Source organism: Scyliorhinus torazame, chromosome 1 (assembly GCF_047496885.1).
Source record: "Scyliorhinus torazame isolate Kashiwa2021f chromosome 1, sScyTor2.1, whole genome shotgun sequence".
In the NCBI taxonomy this organism is placed as follows: Eukaryota; Metazoa; Chordata; class Chondrichthyes; order Carcharhiniformes; family Scyliorhinidae; genus Scyliorhinus; species Scyliorhinus torazame.
In genome coordinates this window covers 393,736,084-393,749,596 of record NC_092707.1, presented here as the reverse complement: position 1 = coordinate 393,749,596, position 13,513 = coordinate 393,736,084, and the positions used below count along the sequence as shown (strand labels likewise).

Sequence of the window (13,513 nt, the reverse complement as noted above, 5' to 3'; positions counted from 1 at the left end):
TGACTCTGGAGCCACTGCAATGTGGGTGACTCTTAACTGCCCCCTCAAGGGCAATTGGGGATGGTCAATAAATGCTGGCACAGCCTGCGATGCCCATGTCCCATGACAGATTTTTTTTAAAAACTGCCATCACTAAAAAAAACTGCAAAGCCTATTTGACCATTCATAAAAGCGACTCCACTTAGCACACCACACAACCTCTCCTTGAATAAAAGCAAAGTCCTGCAGATACTAGAAATCTGAAATAAAAACAGAAAATGCCAGAAAAAAGCAGCAGGTCTGGCACCATCTGTGGGGAGAAAAACAGAGTTAACCTATTGAGTCTGTTTGACGGACTCGAAACGTTAACTCTGTTTGTTTCTCCACAGATCCTGCCAGACCTGCTGTTGTTATTGGGCATTTCCTGTTTTTATTTCAACCTCCCTTTCAAGTTACCTTTCCAATAATGTAAGTCATGGCATCAAATTACTAAAACATGACTAACAAGAAAGAAATTAAAGAGTTTTCTTATTTCACCTGAAAAATAACGGTATTTTCCCATTGCTCAGCTGATAGCAAAGAAACATTTGAACATTTTTAGAGATCTGTGTTAGAGTTCAAAATTAATTCACCAGATTTGACCATTACAAAATGCATAATTAACAGTACTTTCTGATCCATTTCACAAGGAAGTAAAACTCTGCTGTAGGACTTGTGGATAGTGGGTTTCTACTTGTTTATTGATTGATTTATTAATTCAGGAAGTAATAAAGAAAATGGATTACCTTGGGTACAGAAGGACTAAATGCCAAAGTCATGACCGTTTCTGTATGTCCCGATAACTTGTGGATGTAGTTACTGGAGCCAAGTTCAAACAGATAGGCCTATAAGGAAAAAGTAGATATTATTGAGTCAATCATTGGGCTGACACATTCATTTCAATTTTTTATTTTTGTTAAAGTTTCTTTTGTTCCATTTAGATAAATGACTTTGCTATTGTTAAAGACTACTTCTGATAAATTTGTTTTTGCCCTTTGATCATCAAAACCTTTTCGGCCATTTGTGGATATATTTTCGCAGGCACCAACGGGCTTGCAAAGAACATTGCTCTTTCCCCAGAAATGGAGACAGGGAAATCGAGGAAGGGAAGAATCAGAGATGGACCACACGAGGGAAAGGTGGAAATTGGAGGCAGAATTGATGAAAAAGTCCAGATGGGACGAGAGGAGGAAACAGAACCGATACAGTCATCGAGGCCTGAAGGAGGGAAACTGGGGAGTTTCGGAACAAAGAATATTTCACGTCTCACAAAATGGAAGGCATAGCTAACATTCACAGTTTCCAATAGTTGCCCATTTTATTTCAACTTTGCTTCCAAATTCCATCCTTTCTTTGCCTTCATGCAGCAGAGTATGGAGAGAGTAATAAAGGAGCTGAAACCTGTGGTGTTGGGTGTTCTAACACACAGAAGAGCCAACACAGTTGCATATGGTACAACACTTGTTTATTTAAACTTGCTATTTACAACTTGGTCTTTGCACTCTGCACGTGGGGGGCTCCCTGCTTGTGGTGTTTCAACAGCTCTTTCATGCTTCCTTCTCCCCAGACCTACTGACCTCCAGGTGTCGTGCTCGTGCTTTTTATGTGGTTGGTGTTCTTGTCTGTGATTGGTTGTGGTGTTGTGTACTCTGATTTGCCTGTTAGTGTGTCCATCATGATGTGTGTGTTTGAATATCATGACATCCCCCCTTTTTACAAAGATATGTGCCTACGTGGTAATAAATATGATCGTGACGTGAGTGCATCTAAGAGTGTGTGTGTGTCGTGTGCAGCATGTGTCTATGACGGAACTATGTACATGGGGCGATGTCGAGTGCGTCACATGAATCCAGTTGTACCATAACATAACAGAAATGCGAACGAGAGAAGAAGAAAAAAAATTTTGAACAGTTGTCCAGTCAGACGACATCTGGAACGATAAACAACAACAGGTTATCATGTAAAATTGTCCAACTTATTAAACATATGAACTGTATTATAAGTCCATTCTAATGGGTTTGCGACGAATTCGGGTTGACCGCCTTAAGGGTGGATCAAGAACCACCGGCTGCTGTGCAGGCATGGCCATGGGTGGCGATGGAAAGGGCGTGATGTGCGGCAGCTCCACAAAGTCATCCTCGGAAGCCTGTTGAGGATCTGGCGTGTTGTGTGGCTGTGAACGTGGAAGTCGGCGAAGGGCGCGCCGATTGCGGCGACGCACGGAACCATCCGGCATGCGAACCAGGAACGAGCGGGGAGCCACTTGTCGGAGGACTTCGGCCGGTGCTGACCAGCCACCATACGGTTGATGGACGCGTACTTTGTCTCCGGAGGACAGGGGGGGCAGGTCCGTCGCTCGTGTGTCGTACCGACCTTTCTGGCGATCACGCTGCAGTTGCATGTCCCGAAGAACCGCCTCATGGTCTGTTGTCGGTGCCAGGACGGAAGGTACCGTCGTCCTGAGGGAGCGACCCATTAGTAGCTGCGCTGGCGAGAGGCCCGTGGATAACGGGGCCGATCGATAGGCCAGCAAGGCAAGGTTAAAGTCCGATCCGGCATCAGCCGCCTTGCACAGGAGCCGCTTTGCGATGTGGACACCCTTTTCAGCCTTCCCGTTCGATTGTGGATGCAGAGGGCTGGATGTCACATGAGTGAAACCATATGCTGCGGCAAAGGACGACCATTCACGGCTGGCAAAACAAGGTCCATTGTCTGACATGACAGTCCTTGGAATGCCATGGCGAGCAAACGTTTCCTTGCAGGCCCCAATGACTGCGGACGACGTCAGATCATGGAGAGGCATGACTTCCGGGTAGTTTGAGAAGTAGTCTATAATAACAATGTAATCTCTGCCGAGCGCGTGAAATAGGTCAACACCCACCTTCGCCCAGGGGGACGTCACCATCTCGTGTGGTAGAAGTGTTTCCGGAGGTTGCGCCGGCTGAAACCTCTGACAGGTTGTGCAGTTGAGCACCATGTTGGCTATGTCTTCATTAATACCCGGCCAATATACCGCCGCCCGGGCCCTTCGTCTGCATTTTTCGACACCCAAGTGGCCTTCGTGTAGTTGACGAAGAATCATCTGGCGCACACTGTGTGGAATGACGATCCTATGCGATTTCATAAGGACCCCGTCTATATTGGTGAGATCATCTCGCACATTGTAAAACTGGGGGCACTGCCCTTTTAGCCACCCTTCCGTCATGTGGCGCATCACTCGCTGCAGCAGAGGGTCAGTCGCCGTCTCTGCGCGTATGTGGGCCAGACAAGGATCATCAGCTGGCATATTTGCTGCTGTCAGAGTCACGTGTGCCTCAATTTGACGCACGAACCCCTCCGCATCTGGTGGTGTGCTCACTGCTCGGGAAAGAGTGTCCGCCACTATGAGTTCCTTCCCCGGAGTGTAGATCAGTTCAAAATCGTACCTCCTGAGTTTGAGTAAGATGCGCTGGAGGCGAGGAGTCATGTCGTTCAGGTCTTTGTTAATGATGTTGACCAGGGGGCGGTGGTCAGTTTCGACCGTGAATCGTGGCAGGCCATACACATAGTCGTGGAACTTGTCCAGTCCAGTTAACAAGCCCAGGCATTCTTTTTCGATTTGCGCGTAGCGCTGTTCGGTAGGGGTCATGGCTCGTGAGGCATACGCAACCGGGGCCCATGATGACGTGCTGTCTTTTTGCAGGAGTACCGCTCCAATACCAGATTGGCTGGCGTCTGTTGAGATCTTTGTAGGGCGAGTCGCGTCAAAGAAGGCCAGCACTGGTGCCGTGACCAGTTTGTGCTTGAGCTCCTCCCATTCCTGCTGATGCGACTGGTGCCAGTTGAATTCCGTCGATTTTTTTACGAGATGGCGCATGTTTGTTGTATGAGAAGCCAGGTTGGGAATGAACTTCCCAAGGAAGTTGACCATGCCCAGGAATCTTAAGACAGCCTTCTTGTCAGCCGGTCGTGGCATGGCTGTGATGGCGCTAACCTTGTCTGCATCGGGACGGACCCCGGACCTTGAGATGTGGTCCCCGAGGAATTTCAGCTCCGTCTGGCCGAAAGCACACTTCGCACGGTTGAGACGCAGGCCATTTTGCCGTATGCGGGTGAAGACACGTCGAAGACGATGCATGTGTTCCTGCGGAGTGGTGGACCAAATGATGATATCGTCCACATATACACGTACCCCTTCGATGCCTTCCATCATCTGCTCCATAATGCGGTGGAATACTTCAGATGCCGAAATGATGCCGAATGGCATCCGGTTGTAGCAGAATCTGCCAAAAGGGGTGTTGAATGTGCATAGTCTTCGGCTGGCCGGGTCCAGTTGGATCTGCCAGAATCCTTTGGACGCATCCAATTTAGTGAATATGTTGGCTCGCGCCATCTCGCTGGTGAGGTCTTCTCGTTTTGGGATGGGATAGTGTTCCCGCATGATGTTGTTGTTCAGATCTTTTGGATCTATACATATACGGAGCTCGCCAGAGGGCTTCTTTACACAGACCATGGAGCTGACCCATGGCGTGGGCTCCGTGACCTTGGATAGGACCCCTTGGTCCTGAAGAATCTGCAGTTGTGCCTTGAGGCGGTCTTTGAGAGGCGCAGGAACCCTGCGAGGTGCGTGAACGACAGGGATGGCGTCCGGTCTGAGTCGAATCTTGTACGTGTGTGGCAATGTCCCCATGCCTTCAAAAACCTCCTGGTTGTGAGCGAGGAGGGAATGGAGATTCGCGTGGAACTCAGCATCCGGGAAGTCGGATATCTCATCTGGAGAGAGAGACATGATGCGCTGTACCAGGTGAAGGACCTTACACGCTTGTGCGCCCAGTAACGAGTCCTTTGATGAGCCCACAACTTCGAAGGGGAGTGTGGCCGTGTACCTCTTGTGAGTCACCTGTAGCTGGCAAGATCCTACGGACGGGATAACGTTCCCGTTATAGTCAACCATCTTAAGCCGGGATGGTGTGATGAGTGGTTTGACCTTCATGGCCTGGACTGCAGAGTAAGCAATCAGGTTGGCGGATGCGCCGGTGTCCAGACGGAAGGCGACGCGCGATCGGTTGACCGTCAGGGTGGCACACCACTCATCGTCTGGATTGATGGCATTGACCTTGTTGACATCAATGACGGCAACTCTGAAGTCATCCTGGTCATCTGCATCACTTAACTGGAAGTCTTGATGCGTGGGCTGGACGGTCCTGACTCGTGTGCGAGGTTGTCGAGGATGCGCCGGATCCATGGGTTGAGCCGCACGACAGCGGGCTGCGTAGTGGCCTATCATGGCACATCTGTTGCACTGTTGGTATTTTGCAGGACATTGCCCTTTTAAGTGTAGACCTCCACACTTGCTGCACGTCATGACGTCACGGCGTTCGTTGCGCCACTGCGCATGCGCAGTGCGATCTTGCGGTGGGCGCGCCTGCGCAGTGCGTTCCTCGTTGTGGCCGTTATTCTTGGCGCGCACCTGCGCGGGAGACCGCGAAAAGCGCGGGAAGCGGCCGCTGTCGTCCGGGCCGTGGGGCGGGAAGAAATCGACGGCCTGGATGCGTTCAACGTCGTGGGCGGCCTGGCTTGCCGATTCGACGGCTGGGGACCCCCTCCGTGCCAACTCGGACGCCTGAAATCGGGCAAAACGGCAGGTCGCATTTTCATGGAGGACACAGGCTTCCACAGCAGACGCTAAGGTGAGGCTCTTTATTTTAAGAAGCTGCTGGCGTAGGCCACTGGAGGCAACGCCAAAAACAATCTGGTCCCTGATCATGGACTCTGTGGTGGTGCCGTAACCGCAGGACTGCGCTAGAATCCGGAGGTGCGTCAAAAAGGGTTGAAAAAGCTCCTCCTTACCTTGCAGGCGTTGCTGAAAGATGTATCTTTCGAAAGTTTCGTTTACTTCAGTTTGAAAGTGCTGGTCCATTTTGAGGATGACCGTGTCATATTTGGCCTGGTTTTCGCCTTCCTCGAACACCAGTGAATTAAAGACATCATTTGGGTGGGGGCCTGCGTAGAAGAGGAGCATTGCAATCTTCGAATCATCCGAGACATTCTGTTTTTCGGTGGCACGGATGTACAGGTCAAATCGCTGCCTGTAGAGCTTCCAGTTGGTGCCTAGGTTCCCCGTGACTTGCATCGGCTGCGGTTTGCCGGTGTGGTCCATGTCCAGAATGGCAGGTTGGTAGGCAGGTATCGATCCACTCCTGTACCATGTGGTGTTGGGTGTTCTAACACACAGAAGAGCCAACACAGTTGCATATGGTACAACACTTGTTTATTTAAACTTGCTATTTACAACTTGGTCTTTGCACTCTGCACGTGGGGGGCTCCCTGCTTGTGGTGTTTCAACAGCTCTTTCATGCTTCCTTCTCCCCAGACCTACTGACCTCCAGGTGTCGTGCTCGTGCTTTTTATGTGGTTGGTGTTCTTGTCTGTGATTGGTTGTGGTGTTGTGTACTCTGATTTGCCTGTTAGTGTGTCCATCATGATGTGTGTGTTTGAATATCATGACAAAACCCTGAGGGAGCATGAGGTCTGGTGGTGGGAGGAGGGTGGGGGATGAGCATAGAAATACGCCTTTAATTGTTACAATGATTCTATAACGTCCTTGGATGAGGATGTTGTACCAATATTTACTGAAAACACATTCTGCATTTGGACAGTTGCGTGATCCATTGTAAATGTTGGTCCTAATGTTATTGCTATGCTATATATTCCATATTCACAGATATTGCAGGTGGGGCAAATTGTTCAAGTGGATAGGGTATGGTTGGACAGGGAGGGGATTGAGGTAGTGCAGCTGATGTGTGGTAGGGCAAGTGGCAGGGGAGAAGCGGGCTAGTAAGACCCCCCCCCCCCTCCCCCCGCCTGATATCATCAGGGTGAAGCCTGGGTGCTATAGCTGCTGAGCCGCATTGGTATTTGATTGTGTTGATGGCCGGCAGACTGCCTACCAATAGGACAGGATTAAAGTGTGCATGCTTCTCTTAAAGGGGAGTTGCATTCATATTCCCAAATTTTGTCAATGGCCTGGTCATACCTCCGACTCAATAATAGTGGGCTAGTCAGTTCCTCTGGGCGCGATTCAACCGAGACATTTCTGAGTCAGGTTTCAGGCGCATTTAGCAGGGTGTTTCTTGGCACCTCGCCGAGAAAGACCCACCTATCCAACAGCACTTTGCCATTTTTTGGAGGCCTCAGCGAGGAACATCCTGTCGAGCACACTGGCAAGCCGGAAGTCTACTCTCGAGTCGGGGCGGATGTTTCAACCCCCCCCCTCAGCGACCCCACCATGGCCCGGAATCCGGACCCCCTCTACTTCACCCAACTTACCTCCCCTGGGGCCCTCAGGCACAACTTCACCACACCTCTTATGGGAAAGGCACCCCTAGCACAGGCAACCTGGCACCCAGCTACTGACAGTGCCCCTGCCAGGCTGGCAGTGCCAGAGTGCCAAGGTGCCAGGCTGGCAGCAGGAATGCTAGGGTACAATCCTGCCCAATGCCCAACAACTCGGGGGGGGGGGGGGGTCTCCAATTGCCTGGGAGATCCCCCCCCCACAGGTGTCGTTACAACTGGTCCACATTTGGTTGTGTGGACCAGTCCTAAACGGCAGCCTGGCGAGATCTCCCAGGCGCAGACGGTGGATCCCGGGCCCAATGGCTCATTTGATAGGTTTATCTGGATCTCGCCCAGCAAGAGCAAAGTCCAAATTACGGCATCTCTTGAGACACCTTTAAATCTCGCGAGACGTCGCGGGCATCGCGGATCTCACAAGGCCTCTCATGAGATTCAACGGTCTCATCCTGACATCAAGTCAGGCGTGACGTACCCGTTGATTTGTGCCTTTATGTCAAAGTCTGGCTATAAATATCTATGTTCTGTTGCTGCAGGTGACAGTTTCCTGTGAGGGCCTTCCATATTATTGCACAGGTGCACTATGCAAATATCCATCCATCTGCACCTCATCCAGCGCCAGCTTATATCCCCCCATACTCATCTGACCACTTCCCCCTTCTCTGTGCCCTTCCTGCTCTTCTCTGCTCTGCCACTCCTCCCTGGTTCCCCTCCTAGCACTTTACCTACATCCCCTATCTCAGGGCTTTGTCAATAGCTTTAATTGATCCTTCTATTTCTCATTCTGTTCTTTTCAGTTTCCTCGTGGATAATCAAAGCTAAATGCCACATATAGCATTGCACAAACAATTCATTGGACACCTGGCCTGTAGTGACACATATCTCTATCTGCATCAGTACGATCAAATTCGCAACAAACCATATAATGGTGAACAAAGAGGATTCATATTTGCTTAAATTATTGTTCTCAACCGTGTGACATAAATCAAATGAGTGACTGTGCTGAAGTGAATTGTGGATAATTAAACCTCAGCAAAATGGGTGTAATAAATCATGTGTCACTAGACATGTGGTTGATGTAATTCATTCATTTGCTTTCGAGAAAGTCACTGTGCATTTTCTTCATTTGTTTTGTACAAAGTTGCTCGGGAATGATAACAGCATTTTGGTTGCTGTTAATCCAGGTTACAGACGTAAAATGATTACTTTATTTTACTCAATGACTTCAGATTTTATTAGGCAAATAGTTCATTTGTTAAATTTGCAGGAAAGAATGTTGTAATGAGAAGTTTCAGGATTCGAAAAAACACATGACTGTGCGAGAAACAGAAATGTCCTTTTTGACATAAAACACACAACTCTGATACAGCGGCCCGTGACTTCCTCAGACTGGTAGACTGGTAATCTCTGGCGGATTGCCACTCTCGATGGGCTTTCCCCCGTTGAAATTGCAAAATCCCCTCGTCCAACCTTCCTCACTCAGGCTGGGGGAGACAGGAGCAGTGAGGCGTGGAGTAATGGGCACAGAGAGGAAAGAAACGGCCCTTTTGTTTTTAAGATAAAGATGGTCAGTTTTTTGAAGAATAAAGGGATTACGGGTTATGGTGTTCGGGCCGGAAAGTGGAGCTGAGTCCACAAAAGATCAGCCATGATCTCATTGAATGGTGGAGCAGGCTCGAGGGGCCAGATTGCCTATTCCTGCTTCTAGTTCTTATGTTCTTTTGATGGCACTAACTACCATGAAGGGGCTATTTAAAGGGACAATTTAAAGGAAGAAAGTAAGTTTGAGGTTAACCGGTTCATACTGGGGGGGGGGGAATGCGACGCTGGGGAACCACGAGATTATGGGCCAAAAGCAACAATATTGCCGTTAGAAAATCAGTTTGTGCAGAGGAAGAGGTCTCAACTTTTTGTGCCACATTAGCAAAGACCTTTTTTTCACTCTCAATGATACTGTCCATCATTTCATTTCACTAAGTGCAGGTGATAGACGCAGCAGTGCCTATTCACGATCAAGAACTACAGCCGAAACGGTCATGATCTGTAGGCTGGCCGAAGTGAGTGATGAACTACAGAACATGTAGTGTATAATAATTTAGAACAACTACGTGATTAGATAACTAGGATAAATTAAATAATGAACGACTAACACTAAACAACTATTGTGGAACTACTGCAAATACGTCTATCTCCCAGCACAACCTACTCTCAACTCCCAGATCAGAGGGTAACATGATGAGTTTGCAAAGCCAGGTGGTGCATAACATGATGTACGAACTTGCCTTATGCATATCATCACAGAAATTATGTTTGAAAATTCCCCAGGTATTTTTACAGAATCTCAACTGGAAAGATCGTAGCTAATCAATCCGCAAAGTATCACAGCATAATCCCAAGCCTTTGACAATCTATAGAATCCCTACAGTGCAGAAGGAGGCCATTCAGCCCATTGAGTCTGCATTGACCCTCCAAAAGGGCACACTACTTAGGCGCACAACTGGTCCAAGATCACAAGAAACTGCAGTGTGTGGTGAACTCAGCCCAACGCATCACACAAGCTCTTTACACACCTTCCGCTGCCTCAGGAAGGCAGACGGCATTATCAGAGACCCCTCCCACCCAGGCATTGCCTTCTTCCAGACCCTTCCATCAGGCAGAAGGTACAGAGGTCTGAAGACCCGCACATCCAGATATAGGAGCAGCTTCTTCCCCACAGCTACAAGTCTCAACAGCTCCCCCTCGTACTGATCTGTTCCCTGTAAGAACACTATTCACGATGCCCTATGCTGCTCTTGCTCATGTATTTGCTTTGTTTGGCCCCTTGTTCCGCACTGTAACCAATCACTGTTTTGTCGATGTACCATTTGTCAAGGTTCTCTGTTGATTATTCTTTTTGTCTACTATGTACGTACTGTGTACGTTCCCTCGGCCGCAGAAAAATACTTTTCACTGTACTTCGGTACATGTGACAATAAAGCAAATCAAATCAAGTCAACCCCGCTCTATCCCTATAACCCCACCTAATCTGCACATCTTTGGACACTAAGGAGCAATTTTGGTATGGCCAATCCACCTAACCTGCGCATCCTTTGACTATGGGAGGAAATCGGAGAATCCGGAGGAAACCCACGCAGACACGAGGAGAAAATGTGCAAACTCCACTCAGCCAGTCACCTAAGGTCAGAATTGAACCCGGGTCCCTGGTACTTTGTGGCAGCAGTGCTAATAACTGTGCCACCGTGCCACATTGGGTCAGTCTCAATGAAACTCCCAAATATAGTTCTAAATTTGTGTAGATCTTTGGTTTTGTAAATTTTGAGGTTGGGCTTAATATTAACCCACTTTGCTAAGTGGGTACAGGGTAGTGGGGAATGGAGAAGCTTTGAAGATGGACCATACTGCCCCACTCCCACTGGAATTATGATGGCAACCATTTTAATGGCTCACTGCAGTTAGGTGGCTAAGGCGTTTGACAAAAGCTAACAGGGGTCTCGGGAATCAATGGAAATTGATGTTCTATTATGCCAACGGAAACTCCCCTCTGCATTTTAACTCCGGTTAGAATGAGAAAGCAAAAGGCAAGTCAGCAGCTGTCGTGAATGAGGACGAGGCTCTCTGGAGGCCTGTTTGAGCAGGAAGCTGAGGGGCAACTGAGATGAGGCCCCAAAGTTAAAACACTTCAGGCCACAAATTTAGGTCTGCCTATCTGAAACCTGCTGGGGGCTAAAATCAGCTCCAGAACAGAGAAGCAGGAAACAACAGTAAGGGCCAACAGTAAGGGTAGCATTGTGGATAGCACAATTGCTTCACAGCTCCAGGGTCCCAGGTTTGATTCCAGCTTGGGTCACTGTCTGTGCAGAGTCTGCACATCCTCCCCGTGTGTGCGTGGGTTTCCTCCGGGTGCTCGGGTTCCTCCCACAGTCCAAAGATGTGCAGGTTAGGTGGTTTGGCCATGATAAATTGCCCTTAGTGTCCAAAATTGCCCTTAGTGTTGGGTGGGGTTACTAGGTTATGGGGATAGGGTGGAGGTGTTGACATTGGGTAGGGTGCTCTTTCCACGAGCCGGTGCAGACTCGATGGGCCGAATGGCCTCCTTCTGCACTGTAAATTCTATGAAATTCTATGAAAAACAGTAGCTTAACTGTACGTATGATAGTGCCTTTAGAAGAGTAAAATGGCCCAAACTGGTCCATTGGAGGGTTATAAAGTTGGAGCCGAGCCACATTATTAAGTATTAGGATAGGTGACCAACAGGTGACCAAAAGCTTGGTCAAATAGGTAGGTTGTCAGGCGTGGCTTAAAGGAGAGAGAGAAAGAAATAGAGAAGTTTGGGAGATAATTCAAGTGAATCATAGAATTTACAGTGCAGAAGGAGGCCATTTGGCCCATCAAGTCTGCACTGGCCTTTAGAAAGAGCACCCCACTTAAGCCCACATCTCCACCCTATCCCCATAACCCAATAACCCCACCTAACCTTTTTGGACACTGAAGGTAATTTATCATGGCCAATCCACCTAACCTGCACGTCTTTGGACTGTGGGAGGAAACCGGAGCACCCGGAGGAAACCCACGCACACACTGGGAGAACGTGCAGACACCGCACAGACAGTGACCCAAGCCGGAATCGAACCAGGGATTCTGGAGCTGAGAAGAAACTGTGCTAACCACTGTGGTACCATGCTGCCCCAAGCTAGGACCTTGACAGCTGAAGGCATAAACGCTAATGGTGGAATGAAGAAAATCAGGGACGCACTAGAAGCCAGAATTGGAGGAGCGTAAGAATATTATTTAACACTTACAGTGCATTTATTATATTTTGTGACTTGAGTAAGAGTTCATAGCTCTGAACAATCAAATTTTCATGTTATTTTTCAAAGGAAAATATCACATTTGAAATTGGTACGATGAAATCTCAAATCAAAGATCATGCATATTTCAGTATACAAGTGTCAGAATTACTGACAATGTTCTAACATGTTGAACACTGGATGGTGTTTCCCACTTTAAACGCACATGTATAAACCTAGAAATGATATGTGTAGACAAATATTTCACCACATGTCTACCTCCTCTCTCTTTTTCAGTAGTTACTGTGTGCCTGTGACATTGGGTTTCTCCAACTGCACACATTTTCTCAGCAAGCATGCAGTGATATCTCCATGCAGTGTGACTGATCCATATTTTCCATTCATTACACGAATGTCATCAGTCAAGGTATGACTAGCTGCATTGATAAGTGGGGCAGATTGATTAGGGTGCATTCCCTGCCTTTGTGGCAATGTCAATGGGGATGGTGACTCATTCCAACCACATGTTTGTTCAATTTGACAGATCCATCCTGGATTGAACTTTGGAAGTACTCAGATGCAGGAGCCCTCAAATTTGGTCTGCACGTCTAGCTACCCAGCACCCCCCCGCCCCCACACACACGCACAATTGCAGTATTATTGATCACAATGCTACACTATGAATTATATCACACGTCAGTAGTGCACTGAGAATCAGGCTTAACTGTCACAGAAGTGGACAAAAATCTTAATTGAAATATTAGATACTGAAAAAATATTGTGCAAAAGGACTGATTCAATCTTCAGATTTGTCACAGCGCAGAAGGAGACCATTCAGCCCATCATGTCTGCACTGTCTTTGAATGATGTGGAGGTGCCGGCGTTGGACTGGGGTGAGCACAGTAAAAGTCTTACAACACCAGGTTAAAGTCCAACAGGTTTGTTTCAAATCACTAGTTTTCGGAGCACTGTTCCTTCCTCAGGTGAATGAAGAGGTAGGTTACAGAAACATATATATAGACAAATTCAAAGATGCAAGACAATGCTTTGAATTTGTGACATTGTAAATGGGTGTTTCTTGCACCTCTTAACTAATGTTAAGAATTGGGAAAGATTACGATTGAAAGACAAAGTTAAAGCAGGAAGTTGATTAGAGACAGACGTCTGGAGAAATGAGATGCAAATTCGCCTATCCGTGGAAATCAAGCATTTTACATATGTGAGCCGGAATTCTCCAGCCATTGGGATTGTCTATTCCCGCAAGCAGCGCACGCTCTCCCGCGTGTATCTCAGCAGCAGGCTGTGGTTTAAATGGAAAATCCCATTGACAAGCGGTGGGAGTAGAGAATCCCGCTGTCAGTGAACGGCGTGCCATT

The 13,513-nt window shown here is 48.0% G+C and overlaps 1 protein-coding gene across 1 annotated transcript in view; it reads right to left on the bottom strand.

Annotated features, from left to right (window-relative positions):
• The window catches only part of wdr27 (WD repeat domain 27), a 775,220-nt gene that overhangs the window by 347,714 nt on the left and 413,993 nt on the right, over positions 1-13,513 (bottom strand). Inside the window, exon 25 of the mRNA XM_072513130.1 lies at positions 765-863. Within this exon, the coding sequence (XP_072369231.1) occupies positions 765-863 (99 nt within the window). The remainder of the gene's footprint in view (positions 1-764; positions 864-13,513) is intronic.